Source organism: Armigeres subalbatus, chromosome 3, assembly GCF_024139115.2.
Source record: "Armigeres subalbatus isolate Guangzhou_Male chromosome 3, GZ_Asu_2, whole genome shotgun sequence".
In the NCBI taxonomy this organism is placed as follows: domain Eukaryota; kingdom Metazoa; phylum Arthropoda; class Insecta; order Diptera; family Culicidae; genus Armigeres; species Armigeres subalbatus.
In genome coordinates, this window is record NC_085141.1 from 171,542,575 (window position 1) to 171,566,550 (window position 23,976).

General features: G+C 40.1%; 1 protein-coding gene across 4 annotated transcripts in view; it reads right to left on the reverse strand.

Annotated features, from left to right (window-relative positions):
* LOC134226938 (RIMS-binding protein 2) overlaps nt 1-23,976 on the reverse strand; it is a 266,124-nt gene that overhangs the window by 34,224 nt on the left and 207,924 nt on the right. For 3 of the 4 annotated variants that reach the window (XM_062708067.1, XM_062708070.1, XM_062708068.1), the window contains 5 exons: nt 15,083-15,363; nt 14,600-14,770; nt 1,622-2,050; nt 1,324-1,563; nt 733-1,033 (listed from right to left, as the gene is read on the reverse strand). In XM_062708067.1, the coding sequence (XP_062564051.1) occupies nt 733-1,033; nt 1,324-1,563; nt 1,622-2,050; nt 14,600-14,770; nt 15,083-15,363 (1,422 nt within the window). The remainder of the gene's footprint in view (nt 1-732; nt 1,034-1,323; nt 1,564-1,621; nt 2,051-14,599; nt 14,771-15,082; nt 15,364-23,976) is intronic. The other variant, XM_062708069.1, reaches the window with a different exon arrangement.

The following is a 23,976-nucleotide window of genomic DNA, read 5'->3' on the forward strand; positions in this document are numbered from 1 at the left end:
TTGTTTCAGTTATATACGATGAATCGGCGATCGGCGTGCGCCATTTTAAGGCAAGTTTTTATTGCATGTAACAATTGTCAAGATAATGAACGATAACAACAGCGTGTGGTTCAGAAATACAAAAATAACAGAATAAATAATAAATACAAAGAAAATAAATTTAAGATACTAAAGGAATCAACAATAGCCAATTGACATACGTAAATAGTACAATTTTGATCAAGAATAGCGAATAGTTCAAGCCAATCTTAACAGGTTTAAATTGCTTTTATGCAGAACGCAAAGGTGTTCAAGTTAGGAACATGTAACGTGTTGTTATCTGATCAATGCTTTGGAATCTGCAGATATAGCTTTTCTAGTACTTTCGAACTGAAAAAGACTGAAAATGTTCAGTGTAGGCTCAAATTCAAGAAAGCTTAAGAAAACTCAAAAGGGATGTAACGTGTTTATTTCAACTTTAGAGAAGATCGTGGTCCAATTATGAAGCAACTCAGTATAATAAACAATATCTGCAGACTAACTGACTGTGAAACTGTTTAAATGTTTGGGGTGGACAAGACTTTAACGTAAATAAAAATGCTTTGGATGCCCTTAGGATTAATAACGAATAACAAAAATAGTTTTTCGCGAGTGAATGAAGGCGAAGTTAAGAAAAGTTGATAATAATAACTCATAAAAAGATGAAAAGAGAAAAAGAGAGGAAAGAGATGGATTCAATTCAAGCGAACATACCTATCCGCTGCGGGCCCCTTTGTGCTAAGCCACCCATGCCGCCCATGTTGTCCCGAGGCGGAGGCGGAGGTCCTCGTACTCCGGGGCCTATCCCCCGTGCCCGATTGTTATTACTGTTGAGTGTGCGTTGTGCCAGATTGTTAGCGTTGGGGCCTTGATTGCTGTACTGGTCCGGTGCTTCGGTGAGGAAGTTCGACGGCACCAGACCTCGTACACCGTCCAGCTCGCCCATGTAGAAACCATCTTCGTCCATGTCGCCATACACGAGTATGACGGCGCCGGTTTGGAAACTTAATTCCACCTGCAGTAGGGGTTGAAAGAAATCGGGGTAGAGCCACATAAGTTAATAACGTATTCCACTACTTTGCAAAACAATCCGTTTTTTCTGCGAGGTTTTTCTTCCTCTCGCTACACACTGAATCTAAATGTTGTGAAACTATGAAATCAAAATTAAAACATGCACCATGCAGGATTTGATATTCGGACTTATCCAAACTGAACGGGAACACAACGTCGTGGTGTGCTCAATTGTGCAAAAATCAAAACCACACCATATCGCTCACTCTCTATCCAAATATACTAGGGTCTCACCTCGGCGTCCACATTGGGACTTAGCTCTTGCGGATCATAATCGTACAGTGCGATCATTCGCTTTACCGGCATATTGGCGTAGATATCGGCCCACCGATCCCTACTGATACTTCGCACCGATGGCCCAACGCCACCCTGAGCACCATCTTCGATCTCTTGAACCATGTTGTGCGGAACGTAACCTCTTCGACCCCGCAGCTCTCCCCAGTAGAAACCATCGGGGTCCTTATCACCGTACACCTAAAATTATTCATTAAATAAGTTTCATATCGAAGCTACCCTCAAACCCATAGTTTACCCTTATTGTATCGCCCTCGTTAAAGGGCAGTTCTTCTTCGCACGCGTCCGGATTCGGACTCATCGTGGCCGGATCGTAGTCGAACAGTGCCATGAAGTAGCGTGGCTTTTTGGACGCGTTCATCAGGTGCGCCGGAAACGGTGGCATCGTTTGGGGCGTCATCTGTTGCCCAGGCACTGTACCACCCATCCGTTGCTGATTTTGCGTTTGAGCTTGCATCTGTTGGTTGGGATTCATCGGTCGGGGTTGATTGGGATTGCGGTTCATTTGCTGCAGCTGTTGTTGTTGCTGCTGTTGCTGTTGCTGCTGCTGCTGCTGTTGCACCTGCTGTTGCGTGTTCTGCTGCTGATTCGTGCTACCGTAGTAGGGTTGATTTGGTCCTTGTGGATTCGTTTGCCGTCCGCTTTGGTTATTCTGATTCCGATAACCCTGTTTATTTGCATTTGGCGGTGTGTTCAACAGTCAGCGAGAAATAAAATAGTAGTATTAGTAATGTATCATTGAACCGTAGTCCAGACATTAGTTTCCAAGTACGTTCCAGAACAAAAGAAAAGTAGAATTTCAAGAGCCACGACACAAGCACATTTACGTTACTCAAATGGCGGTGCACCGTTACAGATTGGTTGGATAGGCTATAATCGTTGAGACGGCGTGTTCCTATAATATGTACAATGCTCCCAAGTTGGCATGTTGCCAGGAAATTGTTCAGAAAAGAAAAGTGTGATTTTTTTCATTTACTGTTCTACGGTGATAAAAGAACGACGATCGACGTGGATGCAGAATCTACATATGTACAATGTGGACCAACATTTTAGAGCGATACTCTACTGTACATGAGGATATTTGATAGCTTACAAACATTAAAATTATTATTTTTATATCAGTATGTGGGGCAGCAAAAATCTATGAGTCAGTGACACTCCACCCTGGTGGCAGTGATATTTACACATGGCGCATTCGAGAGCACCTAAAAAAGTTTGAAAGTTAATAAGTTACTTAATGATTCTAACATTCTCGAAGTCAATATTGTGGAACCAACAGGCTTCGTCTCATTTGTACTAGAATGTCAAAATGACGGTAGGCTCAGTTTTAAGTAAGTTTTAAAGCGCTTGATATTGACATTTTATTGATTGTAACTATTAATACTAAATGTTTTTTATCTGCCTAACTTTGTCTCAAATTCCGAACACCCATAGTAAAAATAGTCTCAAATTCCGAACACTTTGATTCAAAATCCGAAGACCCCCTTAAAAGCACCAACATGTGAAATTTCAACGTTATCTCATTGTTGGGCAACTAAAATGTCCTTAATCAGCACGCCTGCCGAGAAAATTCGTTTATTTATGCAATAATAACAAAGTGTTTCGTTTCAGTTTTCGTGAGGGTCGATCAACGACGGATTAGAGGCTAACACTTGTCATAAGACGAGTTTGTACAATCCCATTTAGTTCCACCACTTAAGTGGAACTCGTGGGAACTCGTCTTATGACAAGTGAAGACATTGCACTAAAAAGCTCAAAATAATTTTCTTAACAAATTAGATGCTAAGCCTGCGGATGATCCTTGATAAATTTAGGGAGTACAACTTGCAGACTCATCATCTGTTTATTGATTTCAAAGCAACGTACGATTCTGTGAAATGAAATGAGCTGTGGCAGATAATGCCCTAAGATGTTTTTCCGGCGAAACTGAATAGGTTGATACGTGCAATGCTGGATGGCTCGAAATCAAGAATTCGGATTGCAGAAGAAGTGAAGCAGGGTGATGCACTTTCGAGTTTATTGTTTAACATTGCACTAGAGGGCGCTATTATGAGATCTGGCGTGCAGATGAACGGCACTATCATCACACGGTCGCATATGCTCCTGGCCTTTGCGGACGACATCGAGCTTATTGGAATCGATTGCAGAGCAGTAGTGGAGGCTTTTATCCCACTGAAGAGGGAGACGGCGAGGATACGCTTAACCATTAACATGACCAAGACAAAGTACATGGCGGCAAGTAGAGATAGAGGAAGACCTAGTGGTGTTGGTACTGAGGTAGTGTTTGATGAGGATGTGTTTGAAGTTGTTGAAGAATTTGTTTACCTTGGAACGCTTGTGACATGTGACAATGACGTTTCCCGTGAAGTGAAAAGACGTCTTGCTGCTGCGAATAGGGTCTCCTACGGATTACGTAACCAGCTTAGGTCCCGCAACATGGAAACGAAATTGGCTCTATATAAAAAGCTGATTCTACCAGTGACCCTTTATAGACATGAAGCATGGACGTTAAAAGAGGCGGACCGTAGAGCTTTCGGGGTTTTCGAGCGAAAAGTGCTGCGTACAATACTCGGAAGGAAACTAGAAAATGGTGTGTGCCGCAAACGCATGAATCATGAGCTGTATCAGATGTTTATGTTTATATTTATAGTATTGATTCATCTGACATTTGGTAGTCTTAATGAATATAGTAAATTTAAACAAGTATGCATTAAACGATTACAATCTTCAAAAAAGTGGTCAATGGTAAGTTAAAATCAAATAGCCTATAAATGTTGTTAAAAGCAGCCGCAGCAGCACGGAAAGGTTCATTCATGCCATACATTCGATTACGCGGAGAAAGGTGCAGGAAATCTCGTTGACGCATTGTTCGTTCCGGAGTCCAAGTAGTCTACATCGATCCTCATATGCGGGAAGATGAACGGGATCCCTCCATGGAAGAAGGTGCCGAAGTGCATAACGCACGAATCTACGCGGCACGGTTTCTAGCCTTGAGATCCAGACGCTATGATAAGGGCTCCAAACTACAGCACAAAATTCAAGGATAGAACGAACTAAAGAGCAGTACAGAGATTTTAGGCAATGAGGATCCCGGAAGACTTCAGATAGTTTGAAAATGAATCCGAGTTGCCGATTAGCTTTTGCGATGATGTCGTTATAGTGCGGCTTGAATGTCATGTCTTGATCTAGTGTGACTCCTAAATCCTTAATCCTATTCACTCTTTCGAGGGTATTACCAGAGATACAATAGTCAAAAACTATCGGCTTGTGTTTCCGATAAAAGGAAATGGCATTACATTTTTGAATACTGAGCGTCAGGAGATTAGCAGAACACCAGTTCGCCATTCTATCCACACGCGATTGCAGTTCATCACAATCCTCGATGCTGTTGATAATCTTAAACATTTTAACATCATCCGCATAAAACAAACGACAACCAGGAGGTAGAAGTCGGGAGAGTTCGTTGATAAACAGCGTGAACAAGAGAGGCCCCAGATTACTTCCTTGTGGTACACCAGAAGTATTGGAGAAGTATTCAGACTGTGAAGAACCGATTTTCACAGAAAGCAAACGGTTCGACAGATATGATTTGAACCAGCACACTACAGGGTGTTCAATAAGTTCGAATACACTTTCGAAAAATGTTTAAAAATTTAGTTCAAATTATTTCTTTTCCCAGTTGCATTTCATTGGAAGTATTGTTTATAAGGAACGTTTGTAACATTTGTTTTAGAATGATCTCTATTTTGTACTTCTTCGCGAGCTTTAAACGTTTCTAAAACCCATCGCAAGCGGCACGCACGATCTGCATGGGCATTTCGTTTCAGATTTTGAGAATTACGTCTTGAACTGGTCCAAGTTACTGACCTTGTATTCGTACAACTTTAACATAATAAAAGACCAAACAAAAAAGTTAAGAGGGTTCAAATCCGGAAAGCTGGGAAGTCGCAAAGTTTTGTCCAAAAAGTCGATGAAATTGTCCCCATATCAGGCTAAAATCGCAATTTCCGTGTATAAAGGGTTATCGTCCTATTGGAACACGTAGGGCTCATCTCCGTCTTAGCACCGGGCCACTGGAGGCATCAATTGTCCCCAAAACCTCGGTTTTGTAGTACGCCGCAATGATTTTGACATTCAAAAACGGCTATTTATGACGCCCCAATCCATTTTCAACACGCGTAATAAACAAACAACAAGTGACAGAATGTCAACACGACACACATCCGATAGCGTATATATATAACGCTAACGCTGACACCAATACTAATACAGAATATGTACATTGGGCTTACAAACACAATGATCAAACATTTGTATTCGAACTTATTGAACACCCTGTAGATGGCGACTAACTCCAAGTTGTTCTAACTTTGCAAGCAATATTCCATGGTCGACGCGGTCGAACGCTGCTTTCAAATCCGTATAAACTGCATCAACTTGACCACCGGAGTCCATGGTGCGAACACACAGCGAAACAAACTCTATTAAATTCGTTTCTACAGATCGCTTTGGATAGAAGCCGTGCTGTGCAGTAGAGATGTACGCTTTACTGGCACTGAATAAAATGTCATTCATGATTATCTCGAATACTTTGGAGCAAGAACATAAGGAAGTGATGTCTCGGTAATTTTGTACATTCCTTTTGTCGCCTTTTTTGTAAACGGGATACATGTGCGACATCTTCCATTCATCAGGAAACTTTCCCTCCTGGAGCGACAGTGTGAAAATCCTAGCTAAGTGGGTAGCCAGCGAGTTCGAACAATTCTTGAGCACAGAAGACGGAATACCATCCGGGCCGGCAGTGTACGATCTTTTCAATTTTCTGATGGCTGACAGAACGGTCTGCTCATCGATTATAAACGCATGTAAATCTAAAACATTTCTAGGTGTGAATTGATTTGCAACAGCTATTTGATCGGCGGTGGCCCTGGTGGCATTGAATGTACTTAGGAAATGTCGAACAAATAAATTACATTTTTCCAGCTCAGAACTGGCGATTTCTTCACCCAGATGCAAGCACGAAGGCAGACCAACTTCCTTTCGTTTGGAGTTAACAAACGACCAAAAACGTTTGGGGTTTCTACGGAGTGATGATTGTGTTCGAAGCACGTAACGACGATAAAGGAATCGATTGTATACACGATATGCAGTACTGGAACGGTTGAACTCCTGCTTCGTAATCAGCGTGCGATTCTTGCAGTACTGTCGCAATGCTTTTGCGCTACTTCGCTTTAGCTGACGCAGACGACTGTTCGACCAGGGAGGTTTAGGCTTCGGGCGACACAGGGGCACGTGCTCCGCAATTATACGATGAATTTGGCGAGTGAAATAATTAACAGCATCATCTACACAGGCGTCAATCTCGATGGGTGACCAGTCAATACATGAGATAGCATCACAAATACTATCATAATCAGCTCGGCGGTAGTCGTACATTTGGTGCACGTCAGAAGCATCGTCAAACGTAAACAGGCCCGGAAGGTTAACGACTATGTCCAGAGCGGGATGGTCAGCATCCAGGTAGATGAGAGGTTCGATGGCTTCGGAAACGGTGCAAGTAGATTTAGCTGCATCGTTGGCGAGGACGAGATATACAAAGAAGAAAATATGTGAATCGAAGACTACCCCAAGATTACGCGCAGCATCTGGAAGTGGCACGGAACGGAAGAGCAACTAGGGGCAGCATCTCTTGACGATGGCCATTGGTAGCACCGCAACCGCTGCACTAGGCACGGTGCTCCCGGATCAGAGAAACGACTGGTATGACGGTGAATGTGAGCAGTTAGTTGAGGAGAAGAATGCAGCAAAGATGAGATTGCTGGAACACCGCACGAGAGCGAACGAGGCACGACACAAACGGGCGCGGAACAGACAAAGCTCGATTTTTCGAAGGAAAATGCCGTGAAGAGACGGAACAACTGTACCGTGCTAATAACGCACGAAAGTTCTATGAGAATTAAAACTGATCACGTAAAGGCCAAGTGCCACAGCCCGGAACCTTCTTACAAACGAGCGTGAGGTGATCCAAAAGTGGCGGCAGCACTGCGAAGAGCACCTGAATGGCGATGTGGCAGATAACGGTGGCGGTATAGTAATGATCTTAGGAGCACGCGCGAAGGACATGCGACTTCCGGCTTCGAATCTCCAGGAAATCCAGGAGGAGATCGGCCGGCTGAAAAACAACAAAGCACATAGGATTGTCTGCCACAAATAGCCCCAAAAATCCTAAAAAAAAAACTTTTTTTAGTGGAATGTATGAATGTAAATGTATGTATGTATATACTTGTCATGAGACGAGCTTGTACAATTCCATTCCACTACTTTATTGTACCTTTGACAGATACGTTTTTTGACCTCAACACTTTCTGTTGAGGTCGAAATACGTATCTGTCAAAGGTACAATAAAGTAATGGAATTGTACAAACTCGCCTTACAAACTGTTTTTATTCGTAACAGTCACGAAACAGCGTATTTTAATATTATCTAGAACTTTCTAGAACATGCAAAAAATGTAGATATGCAAAAAATATATATGATGTAATTTTTTTAAGGGTTTGTCCGCATAAAACGTGACAAATCTCCAAAAGTAATTAAATTACAAAATTACTAAATTAAATTACAACAAACAATACGTCTTCGACTAGTTTTTCTGGAGAACTCTTGCTACAACTTTTGTGAAGGCACAAATCTTGTTTGCTGTTAAATGAAAAAACAAATCATCTCACTTTTAGGGGGATTGATCATTAAGCCGAATAACTCCGAAGAAGTGCATTAACTTACTTTTAAAATGTTTGGAAGACACTATTACGCTACATCGTATAATAAAGGTACTTTTAGTTAAACGCGCCGAAAACACGATTTTAGCCACTGTGCCGAGTTTACAAGGGTCAAAAAGACAGAAATTTATTTTTTTGCTAACATGCATAAAATTGGCAAAATTGGTCGACAGTGAATTTCTATCCGCAATACTCATATGCTGCATTTGTAGCTTTCGACCTTAAAAATCGACTGGTAACTGGCGTTAGTTGATTGATTGGGAATATTCTGAGGTTTTTTTTGGTCACAAAGTAGGAAGGGATTAGTCGCTTTTAAATCGTTGAAGTTGTTTGCATGATTGAATGTTATTACGATAATCTAAGTTGTAACAACATCTGTATATCTCCTTCAGAAACCATTGCAATAGTTTTAGCTTGCACGACATGTAATAAATTCTACGATTTCTGGAGCTTCATTTCGAAATTTGGGATATTCAGGAAAATTTAAGATAAGAAATATTTTCATCGGCTGCTTATGCAGTTTGAAGTTTTTGTGCAAATTTTTTGCAGATTCCCAAGATCTCATTATTAGGGTTAAATGATTTAATGTATTTAGTAGGCTTGTCTACGGATTCCTAACACATTAGGGAAGGAATCTTTAACTTGATATAACATTAGACGCACTTTTCTAGATATAAAGCATCATTGTGCCTGCCACACAAAATACAAACTAGTAATGATGATGCTTTGCATCATTCCACGTGCCTTATGACGTTTGCACCATTTTTTTTATTTGTGCAGATTTAGGGAGTTCACGTAAAAAGTTGTCACGATCCTACTTTCATAGTTCGAACTGCCCTAACCAAATGTACAATCAAGGGATCGATCAACGATACAAGTCAAGCAGAAACCCATGCTGGATACGCTTCTCTGCAAAGGCGACGAACTCTCACTCTTTCGAACGATGGCTCTTGGATGCTCATTATTAACGTGACATACATTGACACGAATTGGCGGAGCTTTCTAAGCTTACGCTTGTTAGTCACCGTAACCACGAATCAATGAACGAACAAGCGCGTCAGAAAGTGCACTCACACAATTTTCAAGATTTATCGCACGGAACATTTGTTTTAAATGTATGAAGCAAAATAAGCACCATGTTAACATAAGTCACAAGCTATGAGCATCTGTTTGAGTTGTATTCTATAAATTATGGGTTACTCACAAGACATAATTTGTCACAACTTTGTTCGAAGTTATTTCTTCATATGTTTGGAAATTAAGCAAATCACTCGTACTTGTTTATAGAAACGAAACAGGCAACGCGACTACGTACATGATAATACTAACTTTGACTGTGGTGTTCGTACGATTAAAGTATTGAGTTACTTCGTAACTGATGACACAGTGTTTGCTTCACGTGATTGATGGCTAAAATATGGTGCATGTCGTCAAGTTTGAATTTCAATATACTTAAACCGAATGTTATTCGTTTACTGTTCCTCAGTTTAGGCACAGGTATGTTCATGAAGTTTTTTTTCAATACTTTTATTTGGTAGGCTCATGCGTGTATAACACTTAAGGGAGCCGCAGTTTAGGATATTGATATTTGCAATAGATAGCATCTTATCACTCCAATAAGCATTGCGAGCGAAGGCGTAGGATTGCCAATCCGTAGATGGCGAGTTTGATTCTCGGTGCGGTCTAGGATGTTTACTGGTGGGAAGCATTCCAGACTCCCTGGGCATATAGTGTATCCATTTTACTTGACACCCTTGCCACTTTTGCGATGGCGGGCGTAGAAAGGCTTTTAATTAATACCTGATGAAATGCTAATACAATACTAAGTTGTAAAGCAGGCCAAGTTGCAGTTGAATTGTAGAACCATAGAAAATCATTTTATTACTAACAGTGAGTGGGGCATAAACCAACGTATTCGTGATAACTCATGATTAGAAGGTTTATATTATTCACAGATGGAGAGGGTAAAGATTTGGACTATGATTTTGTCAGCAGCTCATCCACTATTTATAAAGCTTAGAAGCAATGAATGAACATTTGTTTCATTGCTTATCTTTGTCTTACACGGGGAAGGGTCGTTTGGCTGAAACTTATTCGGTCGAAAGCCATTTAGCCGAATGCCACTAGGGCGAACAAACTAATGGGCCGAAACCCATCTGGCCGAAAGTCATTTGGCCGAAAGAGTCATTTAACCGAAAGGGTCATTTGGCCAAAAGGGTCGTTTGGCCGAAAGGTCGTTTGGCCGAACCCAAGTAACACCGAAAACATCATTATTAGCGTAGACCTGAAAATCATGTTTAATCAAGGTCGGGAAAAGAAAATACAAATAATGCTATGTTTGAAAAAACTATGAAAATGTTTTTGCTAAACATACAGCAGTTTGATCATTGACGATGTGTTGTACTACAATCTCACGACTTGCTGATAACATGTTGGATTTTGACATTTGATTGGTTTTTCAAAATGTTTTGTTTTACAGCCTCACAACATAAAGGATGCCTACAGAATGTCATTACAAACATGGCCATTAAACATGTTCATTTTAGACATTTATTTAGTTAGAAGATACTTCTTAGAGATAGGAGTAAAGCTAAAACACGCATTTTGAAAGTAATTTCAACATCTTTCAGGATTGAAGCAACGAACGTTTCCGATCGACTTTATTGTTTATCGAGAACTCGCCATATTGTTGTTTGGCAGATTTGAAAAATTGTTTACAGATAAATTCCTTAATTATATGATTATGACATAGCTCTTTTTTCTTAAATCAATGGCGCATGAATTTGGGAGAAGTAGAATGAAAAGTTCGCCGATGAATCGTGAGTCGCATATAATGCGAGGTTTCGAAACAAATTTAAAGTTTGTATTTAGTTTATGTCTTTTTAATTTTATGAAACTGATATTCATCATTTCATGCATGTATTTTTTATTCGCTTTTGTGTGTGGTTTATTTCGTGGCAAATGTTGGTCAACATTTCTGTTTTGGTATTCAATTTGACAGAGCCATGTTGAGAGACGGTTATTGAAAACTTGCTTAGTACTTAACTTTAGTCGTGTGAATGCGCAATAAAAAATTTGGATGCGACTGGAAGATGTTGAAAATATCATAAAAAATTGCGCTGTTTAGGTCGTGTGAAAGTAATGAAAGTATAACAAACCTATATGCTTAAAAGATGCATTTTCAACTCTCATGCAACAAACTGTATTACTTGGGAAAGGGTCATTTGGCCGAATAAGACATTTGGCCGAATAGGTCATTTGAAAAGTGAGAAATGAGGACTGATGAGAGAGACAACTTTCTTCGTGCTTCTCATTTTTTACAGTGAGAAGTGAGACGTCCCACTCCTTATTTATCACTTCTCGCTGTAAAAAATGAGAGGCGTGGACTCACTACTCACTTGGCGCTCCTAATTTTTTACAGTAAGAAGTGAGAAATGAGGAATGAGAAGTGAAACGTCTCACTTCGCGCTGCTCACTTTTTACAGCGAGAAGTTAGAAATTAGGAGTTTGAAGAGAGACGTATCAATTCTCATTCCTCATTTCTCACTTTTCACTGTGAAAAGTAAGTAGTGCGAAGTGGGTATTGAGACGTCTCACTACTCACTTCACGCTTCTTACTTTTGACAGTGAAAAGTGAGAAATGAGGAATGAGAATTGAGACGTCTCTCTTCTCACTCCTAATTTCTCACTTTTCAAATGACCTATTCGGTCAATGTCTTATTCGGCCAAATGACCCTTTCGGACAAAAGACCCGTTTAGCAAAATGACCCTTTCGGCCAAATGACCCTTTCGGCCAAACGACCCTTTTGGCCAAATCACCCTTTCGACCAAATGACCTCTTCGGCCAAATGACCATTTCGACCAAATGACTTTCAGCCTAATGATCTGTTCGGCAAAATTGTATATTCGGCCAAACAGCTCTTTCCCGTTCTACACAACTACGTAAATTGAAAAAAAAAGTCAAATATTTATTCCGCTTATTTTATTGGTACACTGAAAATTTGCCACAAGGAATCGGTATGAATTTCAATATGTTGCATTACGAAAGATGATTTTCATTCAAAAAATTAAAATGGGGCAAACCGGGCTCGAACCATGGACGTCGGGGTCGTGAGGCCGATATGAAGACCACGCGCCCATCGATTGCGTAACTGCGTATATGGAGCACTGTTGTATGGTCAATCATATAAAGTTTCATAAGGCGCAAATTATGAATTTCGATAGTTCAGTTCGATGAGTATGGTACATAAGATCAGCTAGTTCATCTTGGAGTTTCTGCTATTTTATTCTAAGTCTTGTTTTAAACCCGAGTAATTCATCGGTAAGAATGGTATTGTCAAGTATTCCCGGCAGGCTATTGCGCTTCAGCACAGCCCTCTAAAGCCGCAATTGAATCTTGAAGTTCAATTTCAAATAACTGCATCGTAAATTATTGAGTGAGCACAAACGCTCACTCGGAGGATATTTGGCAAAATAATGTTCCTTTATTTAGTTTTTGAGCCTACGCTGGGAATTAGACCCTGCCGGAAATACTACCCGTAACCCGAATTTCACTTAGACATTTCAAATTACCTTCCTTGGAATTTTAAAATACTGTTACATGAAAATTTCGAAGAATTTCTCTTGGAAATTCCGAAGAATTTCTCCAGAAGCTCCAACAGTTTTCCATTGGAAATTTCTTAGAGAATTTTCTAAAAACTCTTCAAAATTACCACGGAATAATAGTCTTGTCGATTCTTTGGAAAAAAATCCGTGTTTCTTCGAAAATCTTCTTAATTTTTAGGAAACATTTTTCTGCATTCCTACCTTTTTTTATTTCTTCATTAAAGAGGCTTACAGCCCTAGGCTGGCTCACCTCTAGTACATTCCTACCTCATAGTCTTGGATTTTTGAACCAATTAATCTTTTAAGTTTCACGTGTCTCATTTAAGCATTGTATGATGAAAAAATCTTCTAAATTTTACATTTAGCTACCTTTGAAATTCTAAAGAATGTCGCGTGGAATTCTTAAACAGTTTCTTGTGAAAATTCTATTAATTATTCACTTCATGAGAATTTCCATATGCAATACTGAAGAATTTCCCTTGAAAACTAAAAAGATTTTTCTGTAGAAGATTTTTCTGTGAGAAATTTAGAAGTGAGAAGTGAAATTGAGGTCCTAACAATGAGTACCGAAAAGAAATGTTGGGAAATCAAACGATTTTTTATGATCTTTAGAATAATTCTCCAGAGAAGCTTCCAGTGATATTTAAAAGTGCTCCCCGAGGGAATCAAAACACTATTCCGTAGAACCAGTGGCGTAGCCAGAAAATTGGTCTGGGAGGTTTTCTGAACTTTTTCTGAATTTCTTCCGAAAATTTTGTCTCTGGGGGGGGGGGTTTATACCCAAAACCACCCCCGTGGCTACGCCACTGTATAGAACTTCTGAAGATTTTTTCAGAAAAATTCAAAGGAATTTTCCATAGAAATCCATAAATACTTTATAAGTAAATTTAGAAGAATTTCTAGAAGCATTCACAAATCAAAGCGATTAAGTTACATATAGCATACAATTTTATTTTACTGCTATTTAGCAGACAAACATTCTAAATTAGATAGTGTTCTACATGTTCTCATGAACGCGCAATGAAGCTACAATAATTTGGTACCTTCATATGTAACATTTGTTAGTAAATTCGCGTAGTGGAGTTACTGTGTAGTAGAAGGTTCGTTTCCTAGTTTATATTTCTTATTTTTTCAAACTAAAACTGCGATTTGTTGCAAATTTTACTCACTTTTTGCAGTTTTTAATTGTATCAAAGAATTTCAAATACGACACGATGTACGATTTAAAACCTTGCTGTTTTCCGCTTAAAAACAAAAGATATTTCTAGAAATAGACTTTCTTCCAAATTATTTAACATTAGAGCCATCTTCAATCGCAATCCGCATTGATGCGGGAGAATATCAAATCAACAGAAATTCTACAGTGCTGAGTTATACGTCTGTTTGAAAAAAGTCAGCATAGTTTTTTGAGTAGTGGTTCACATAACAACTCTGTGAATAGGGCACAAAGGATAATAAGGTGTAGAATGGAAATAACACAAACTAATTGCACTATGTAGAAAGATGAGTAAAGAATACATGAAAGAAAAACGACACAAATAAAATTGAACAATTATAAAGACAACGTCACGGTGGCAAAGAGAATAGATTCATTCTGAGACTTCACAGCATAGTCGCTCAACAAAGGTAGATCAGTACATGAATAAACATAACAGAAGGATGAAAATGTGTTTTTTTTTACTATAGATAACAGACCACAGAGCAAAGAGGAATACTTTTGATTACAGCTTGCGTTTCAAAAGATACGACTAGAGAAAGAAAGGAGAAAGCTCGATCGATACATAGTAGTTCTGGTGGTTAATCGAAAGGTGTCCAGAGTTGTGTTGGTCTCTAACCTGCTGCTGCTGTGGCGGAGGGCCGCTACGGCGCCGTCCACTTCCGCCACCGCTACTAGCGCCATCTTGGTATTCACTGTCGTCACTTATATAGGTGACATCGGTGACGGCTTCTTTAGTGATTTCAATCGCTGGTATGCCGCTGCTGTTCGAGTCACGCTGTGCACGTTCCTGAGCAAAACCCGATAAAATTGTTTGTTTACACCAGTGAACATTTGAGCCATTTGTACAAAATAAGGTGTGACAATCGATCGTAATGGACGTACGCTCCCATTACGGAAGGTGGTAAGTCAAATTCATTCTAACCGTACTCTATAAAACTAATAAGCAAACGTATTGACGTCTTTCAAACACAACTGAGGTTATTCGGTATTACCTCTGTGAACAGTCGGTTAAAAATGAAATTTGAACCACGTGGTTGAAAAACGTCAGCACGCCCTAACCTCTAACATCAACATTTATCAAAGTACGTGCAATAATTACCTGCTGGTGTATCGATCCCGGGTAGATCTCCTTATCGCTGAGATTCTCGTCGTGCTCGATCACCTGATTCGGGTTCATCGGTTGCATCTGGTTGTTCATCATGCCCTGGTTGTTCATCATCTGCTGGTTGTTCATCATTCGACCGCGCATGGGGCCACCGGGCTGGGGCTGGATCGCGCCGCTGTGGTTTCGATTCCTAGCGGCTGTTCGCACTTGGTCTTGATTGTGTTGCGATTGTTGTGATGATGATGAATAGTTTAGTCCATTTTCAGTATTTGTTTCTGAATATCCAAAGCCAATAATTTCAAAAATCGCAAAAGGCGCAAAACATGGGGCAATTTTGGTGTTGTTTTCGATGATCGGATGATGGAAGGATTTTGTTGTTGGTTTGTTGGTGTGTCGTGTAATGGAATGTTCGATTCATTGTATTCAAAATTCATGGTTAACCGAAAAGGAACACGATGGAACAGAAACGAGAAAAAACGGGAGAATACATTGTAAATTAAATCGGTTTAAGAGGACAAGGCTACTGGACGATGTTGATATTGGTTGATTTGTTTGTAGTTAGTTGATTAGTGGTGATTTACTTCATTAGATTATCTATTAAGGTGCATTACTCTTCGCCAAAGCATTTAAATCGGTGTTTTTATCAAAGTTTTTTTTTCAGATAATTAAAGTATAATAAAATGTTTTCTTAAATTCCTAACTATGTTTATATAAAATTGATATATTTAAATTTTCAATAAAACAAATGCACTTTCTCGAGTAGAATATCATAAGAGTAAAAGAGTTTATCATATTTTTTCCTGTAGTACGTCGTGAATGTAAATTTTTATCTAGCGAACACGAATTTGTCTAATGAGTATATTTTGTGCCTTGTATAACAATGAGTAAGTTCGTGAGATTTTGTTATATAAATTGATACATCTTTAATTGTATACTGTAAACTCCAATGACTAATTGTACTTAGAGTTTATTTCGTTTGCTAAGCTGAATTGTATATTTTTTTGAATTGTATATACTTTTAATTGGTTGGGTCAAATAAATTGCGTAGACATACCCAGGTAACCATAAGCATTAAAATGAGCCATACGTGCGACTATAAGGCTACCACAGAGCTAACAAACTTCATACTGGCTCTATAATAGCCCTATATAGCCGAAAAGGCGAAATAAAGTGCTAATGGTTACCTGGGTAGTTTAATGTCTATTGTTTACATTCTGTGAGTTGCTTCATTTACATCATCTGTGTTGGGTTTTAAGCCAGCATACGACTCAATGAAACGGAACGAACCATATAATGGAACGTGTCATATAATGCGTGGACATGCCTTTCCGGAGAGACTTCTTAGGCTGATTCGTGCGACGCTGGATGGATTCAAATTGAGCGTCAGAAAATCTTGTAAGACATTCGATTCGTTCGAAACGTTAGATGGATTGAAGAAGAGCGCTTAGATGGATCGAAGCAGATGCCCTTTCTAATCTGCTATCCAACATTGCCCTGGAAAGTGCAATTCAAAGCTCTGGCGTGCAAAGAAACGGAACCATAATTAACAAGTCTCACATTGTAACGATTATATAAATAAAAAGTTAATATTATTATTAAATACAAAGTGTTTTTTTTTATTACTCGATGAACGAAAGTTGACTCTAAATAAGCATCCCGGGACAAACAGCCAACCTTGGTATTAGAGAATCTACCGTCACCGGGATAGCAGCCAGCATCGTGCCGTTGGCTGATGCGGCAGGCAGTCGACGCAGGCCATAGGTAGTATGCCCACCAGCATAGCTGGTGCTGTATGGACTCATCAGCGAGTGCAGTAGACAGTGGTTCTGCAACGCTTTTCACCCATCACTATTGACCCAATTGATCATGTTGGAACTGTGGTTTTGACCGCAACCAACAATCAAGCAAAGAGTTTTTTCATCTATGTGGTGTGGCGGCGTTTATCTAGCCGTCTATTGCCTTTCCTGCACTGTGATATGTAATATTTTGTCATTGCACATCTGCAGCGAGGAGCGGTCTGTTTTTGGAGATGAAGTCTTGGTTACGACAAGCAACCAGTACGTGAGTACTAGACTGGCCCAGGATACAAAAAGTCGTCCGATTCTACGGGACACCCCCCAGGATTTTGCCTTTGGGTAAGAAAATCATTCTCTGAAAATTTCAGCCTGATTGGTTATTGCATAAGCTGGCGTAATTGATTTGAAGTTAATATGGGGGTTTCAGCCGAAATATATGGGAAAATACACCTCTGTTACTATTGCGTACAGGAAATTGGATGGAAAAGCCCGATTGAGCCCAGATTTGCAGGAAATGAAGTTAACATGCCAATGAACAATTCGACATAAAATTCTACTATGATTAAATAAACTTTAAATTAGTTTTTAGCTGATTTATTTTGAGTTTGGTTGAGCACTTTGAAATTCATTAATTGCCTTAAAAACAAGCGCATCTAATCGAAGGTAGCTGCGATATGTGTTGTGGCGCGCGTGCAGTTACTTATGTTTCAGAGCGCGCGAAATCACGAATGATTTTCTTACCCAAAGGGTGCCCCGTAGAATCCGACGACTTTTTTTTTCTCCCCATACTAGGCTGGGCCACTCTAGTGAGTACTACTGCCAGTCGGGGTGAAGAAATGTGCATGAAGAAAGAATAATGAAAACGAATTAGCCAATCGACTTTAGAATGTGAAGAAGTGAAATAGTTTGATGCGCTTAATGAATTTTGCTATTTTTTTTGCGGTGTTTTGCTACAGTTAAACTTGCTTAGTGTTGAACATAAAGTGCTCCAAACAACTTCGCGAGAACGGTTTTCGGACCACGACGTGACCAACTACCTTGCGGGCAACATAATGAAATTTGGAAAATTCTATTGTTGGGGATTGGCGCATAAGCCAAATTTGAATGAGGGATCATTTAATGTTGTTTATTTTAAATCCACAGAATCAAACCGTCACACATGCTCCTTGGTTTTGCGGATGACGTCGACATCATTGGTGAAGATCGTCGAGCAGTGGAATAGGCTTTCGTACCTTTTAAAAGGCAGACTGAATCAATAGGGCGGATCATAAACTCAGTCAAAACTAAATACCTGGTGGCTGGCAGAGAACGTGACAGTCTAAACGGTGTTGGTCTTGAGGTAAAAATGAATGGGATGCGGTTTGAGGTTGTCGATATAAACTCAGGTCACTTTGAACAGCTGCAATTTTTTTATCAACCGATCTTTGGTACTTTAGTTAAACTCCCCGGGTTATGTCCCCTAGATACAAACTTCCCTATAAAATCTTGAAAAGAAGCACTACAGTCCATTTTTTTAACTTACGTTGTCTTACTTGTCGTTTCGTATATCTGAAAATCATGACAATTTTAAACTGCATCTCTTCGTGAAAGTTGTGCTAAAAACGTGTGCCATGACTTAAGAGAATAATTAGTTTAGAATTTGGTCGCTAGGTGGAGATGTGTACATGAAATGAAATCATCATTTCAGACTCTGCAAGATATTCCGATATGTGGTTTGAAATTGTAAAGATGATATCATTTGCGTCGGGTGAGAATTAACTGTCTTATGACGGAGAAAAGAATTAGAAAAATAGGCGGCGCTAGTGTGTTTGCATTATTCTTGTATGCATCCAATTTGCTTAAGCTTGAAATTCTTTGTACCTACACCCAAGTTGTACTGGGCAAAGTTGTTCAGGATGTGGCATGGCAAATGCTGGGTAATACATACCATTGGAATTCGCGTGCCTGAAGGAATAAAATAGAAACCATTTCGCGATTCTTAGCCTCTTACCCAGCAACACCTATCTCTCCTACCTTTGGGACAGATCGGCTAACCAAATTCGGTGGGAACTATGCTCGTATGCTGACAGGATAAGGAAGTGCAAATCTGATCGAGCATTCGAGCGTATGTTCCCCATGTTAGGGTGGAGGGGGCTGATCATCGTCCGAGTGTCAGCGAGAGACTTTATGCAAAACCACTGCGACGAAAAGTGACTAGCGATTGGAAGATCGGTTCGTAGAATTGCAAATCTCTTAACTTCATCGGGAGCACACGCATACTCTCCGATGTGCTTAAGGACCATTCGATATCGTAGCACTGGAGGAAGTTTGTTGGAAGAAATCAATGGTGCATACGTTTAGAAGGTCATACATGGGCGTAGCCAGGATTTCGATTAGGGGGGGGGGCCAAATTTTTTAGGTCTTCTGAATCGTTGTTTTATAGTAGTTTTAAAAAAACACATGAATATTAGTGCTTGGTACTTTTTCCTTCTAAGCTCCAAACACTTTGAAACCAAATCCACAACCAACAGTAAAGGCTGAATCTCAACAGCGCGTTGCGCGTCAGCGTTGAAGTCAGCGTTTTGTATTAAAACGTAATGTCAATAAACGTGACGCATTCACGCCCGGATTCTTCAGGAATGCCTCCAGCAATTTCTTCGGCAATGTCTTCAGGAATTCCACCATCAATTTCGCCGGGAATTGACCGAAAATTCCACCATTATTTACTCCAAGAAATCCTCCACGAATTCTTTTATAAGTTCTGCAGGGAATTCTTCAGATAAATCTTTCGTGCTGTTTCTCATAAAAAAAATCTGAAAAATTGCACCGTGGAATTCCTAAGAATATTCCGTGAAAATTCCGTAGAATTGCCAATAAACATTCCTGAGAATTCCGCGAAAAATCTTCGAACTTCCTGTGTAAATTCCATATTTTTTTCCGTGAAAGTTTCGAATAATTTCTTGTGAAAATTTCAAAGAATTTCTCCAGGAATTCCACCGAAAATTTATACAGAAATTATACCGAAAATAAAATCAACAATGGAATTTTTGGAGGAGTTTCTAGATTAATTCCCAAAGATATCCAGAAATAATTCTGGTGGAAACTTCAAGATTTCCACTGGACATCCTGCAGGAGTTCCTTCGAAAATTCCTCCGGGAATTCTTCCAGGAGTTCAACTTGCAGATCCTCCAAGAATTCCTCCAGGATTTCCTCCGAGAATTATTCCGGTAGTTCTATCGGCAGTTCCTACGGGGGCTCTCTGAAAATTCTTCAGGGAATTTCTCCAGAATTTCCTCCGGGAATTATACAGAAATCCCTCCAGAAGCTCCTCCGAGAATTTCTCTGGGAGCTCTTCAAGGAATTCTCCGGGAGGTCCTCTGATGATGATGATGGTCCTGCTACATACCCCTGCAAAGGTTTCAGCTAGATGAGATTTGTCTATAAGATGAATTCTCCAAGATTTCTTCTGGTAGATTCACTGGCAGTTCCTCCGGAGGTTAATTTAAAAATTCTCCCGGGAGTTTCTTTAGAAATTCCTCCGGGTATTCCACCAGTAGCTCTTCCAGGAGATCATTCAGGCTTTTTTCAGGAAATCATTTAGGCTTTCTTCAGAAAAATTATCTGGAAATTCCTCCCGAAGTTCTTCCGATAGTTTTTCTGGGAGTTCTTCCGGGAGGTCCTCTAGGAATTCTTCTAGGAGTTTCTCCTGAAATTCCTCCGGGAGTTCTTACGGGAGCTCCTCCGGCAGTTCCTACGTGAATTCCTCCGGGAGATCCACCAGCAGTTTTTATGAGCATTTCTCCAGGAGTTTCACCGGCAGTTCCTTTGAGAAGGAACTTCCGGAGTAATTTCCGGAGGAACTCCCACAGGAATTTCTGTAGGAATTCCCGGAGAAAGTATCAGAGGAATTTTCGGAAGAACTGCCAGAGGAACTTCTAGATGAATTTATTGAAGAATTACAGGAAGAATTTCCGGAGGAAATCCTGGAGGAACTCTCGTAAGAACTTCTGGATGAATTCCAGAACAAACTCCTGCAAGAATTCTTGAAGGACCTCCCGGAGGAGCTCCCAGAGAAATTTTCCGAGGAACTTCTGAAGGAATTTGTAGATAAATTCCCAAAGAAAGCCTTAATGAACTCCTGAAAGAAAGTCTGAATGAATTTCCGGAGGAACTACTAGTGGAACTTCCGGAGAAATTTTCAGAGGATCAGCCAATGGAATACCCGGATTTGAATTTCTGGAGGAACTTCCGAAATCCCATTTCCCTTGAAATTCCTGCCAAATATCCTCAAAGAATCCCCTGTAAAGTTCCTGGAGAGATTACTAGAGGAACTTTTGGAAAAACTCCTGGGGGAGCTCCCGGAGGAACTCCCACAAGCACTTCCAGAGGAATTCTCACAAGGTAGTACTGAAATAATTATTGAAGAAGTTCATGAAGGAATTCCTGGAGAAATATCAGAAGGAATTCCCGAAAAAATACCAGGAGGAATTAATTCAGAAATTACCAGATAAAATCCAGAGAGTATTCCCAGATGAATTGCTGTTCTTTGTTTGTTCTGAAGAAATTCCTGGAAGAACTCTTGGAAGATATCTTGGAGGAACTCTAACATTAATTTCCGAATGAAATTCTGGAGTAAATTCCGAGTGAAGTCCGGAAAGAATTCTAGAACAATTCCGCGGAAAAAAATCTGGAGAAATTCCTGAAGGAAGAGAAAAAATTCCGGGGAAATACTTGGCGAATTCTTGGAGAAATTCCTAAAGAAATTTCTAGAGGAATTCTTGAAGGATATTCTGAAATAATTGCGGAAAGAATTCCAAAATGTAATTCTAGAGGATTTCGCTATTGAATTTATAGAGGTATTCCCGGAAAAAGTCCTGGAAGTTAAGGCTACCTTACACCTCGGGAAAATTTTCCGCCGGATTTTGGTCCCCGTGCATTATAAATGTGGCCGGGATTTTGATTTTCCGTGCCCAAATCCCGAAAACATCGCATATGCAAAAATACATGGGGAAAAAATCCGCGGATCAAATTCCCGAAGTGTGAGGCTACCTTTATCCCGGAGGAATTTAAGGAAGAGTTCCTGGAGGAATGCCCGAAGCACTTTCTTATAGATTAGCAGATGAAATTATGGAGCGAAATCGGAGGATTTCCGTCATAAATTACTGAAGAAACTTCTAGTGGAATTTTGGGAGGAAATTCCGTATGTATTCTTGGAGGAACTATAGAATGGATTCCTGAAGGAAATGTCGCAGATTTTCCTGGAAGAATAGCCGAAGAAATGTCTAGAAGTAAAACTTGAAGGGAAGAAAAGAAATCTTCAAGAAACTTCCACATGAATTTCCTAAAACAAAATTAGTTGGGGGTTTCTAGATAAGGAGAAATTACAATTACAGGAGAAGGATTTTCAAACGATTTTCAGAGGAATTTGTGGATAATTTTCCGGAATTTAGAAGTTCCCAGGGGAGCTTCTAGAAGGATTTCTAGGAGAATTCTTGAGCCCGAAATGTTTCGAGTTGTTTTGAAATTTCATATAGTATGGATCCTGGATACCCTTATAAGTTTTTTGGGAATCTTTTGAATTTCAAAAACCTATTTCTGAATATGATTGGATCGTAAAGTGCACATGTTTAAGCGAATTCATTTCAGTACCCGTTCAATCTTTCCACCATTTAGGGGGGGGCGACGGCCCCCCCTGCCACCCTCTGACTACGCCCATGAGGTCATATCATTTTCCTGCGGCAACACATGCGAGCTAGGAACAGCGTTCATAGTGATTTCAACTGCAGAAATAGCAAACGCCTTGAGCTCTATTGGTCCATCAAAGCTGTTTGTCTGGTGTTCAATTTGTCGCTCACGCAGGGTGTTTTCCCTGATGCCTGGAAGTTATCCGCAGTGACTCCAATACATAAATCGGGTAGCATTCATAATATTGCTGTGCTGCCTTGCCAAGACACTTAAGCTCCTAGTTCACGATAGACTGTATTCGGATGCCGAACCTATAATTTCAGAATATCAACATGGCTTCGTTAAAAGACGATCAACGGTGACAAATCTTATGGCATACACCAGCATGTTAAGCACAAGTCTTGAAAAACCATGCCAAGTAGACAGCATTTACATATACTTTTCCAAAGCTTTCGACAGAGTAGCGCACTCCTTAGCGCTAAGTGAATTAGATCGCCTCGTATTTCCTGATTGGATTATCAACTGGCTCTACTCTTACTTGACCGGAAGATATGCAAGGTCTGACACTTATACGACGCCATCCGGAGTACCGCAGGGTAGCCACCTAGGTCCTTTAAGAGTATACTCTTCGTTAACGACTTGTGCCAACGACTTCGTTCCCGCCGCTTGATGTACGCTGACGATCTGAAAATATTCCGCATGGTTATTTCGCTTGCAGACTGCGCTGCATTGCAGTAATATCTTGACACCATAGCTGGCTGGTGTGTGGTAAACGGAATGGATTTGACCGATTAAAAACGCAAATCGTCGTCAACTATTCAACAAATGGGGCTTCACTAGACCGTGTTGTTTCCATTAAAGATCTTGGCATAACTATACCGATGTGTATGACTTAAAAAGTTTGTACTGCTGTCTTGTTCGCAGCATATTCGAATATGGCGTACCTGTGTGGGTGCCATTTCATGAGGTTCAGTCGTCTTGTATCGATCGTGTTCAACGTAGTTTTGTGCGGTTTGCCCTTAGGAGATTGCCATGGATTGATCCTTGGCGGTTACCGCAGTACGAGCACCGTTGTCAGCTTATAAGTTTAGAAACTCTCCGCCAAAGACGTGAATATCTGCAGAGGATGTTTGCCTTCGGTTTGCTAAGCCACCGCATGGACTGTTCTGAGCATCAACAACAACTTTTTTGGACCACAGGATACACATCTGTTTTTGGTCAGAGCCATCCTCTAGAAAGATGTTTTATTTTACTGAACAATGTGAGGGATTTTGATTTTAATATTAGTAGGACTTGTTTCAAAAACAGAATTAGATGTGTATTAGGTTTAAGTTAATTTAAGTTACAGCAGTCTGTGCAGCGAAGCTGCAGACCAAGAAATAAATAAAGAATAAAGATATGAACAAGGGCGTGATCGGGTGATGGCCG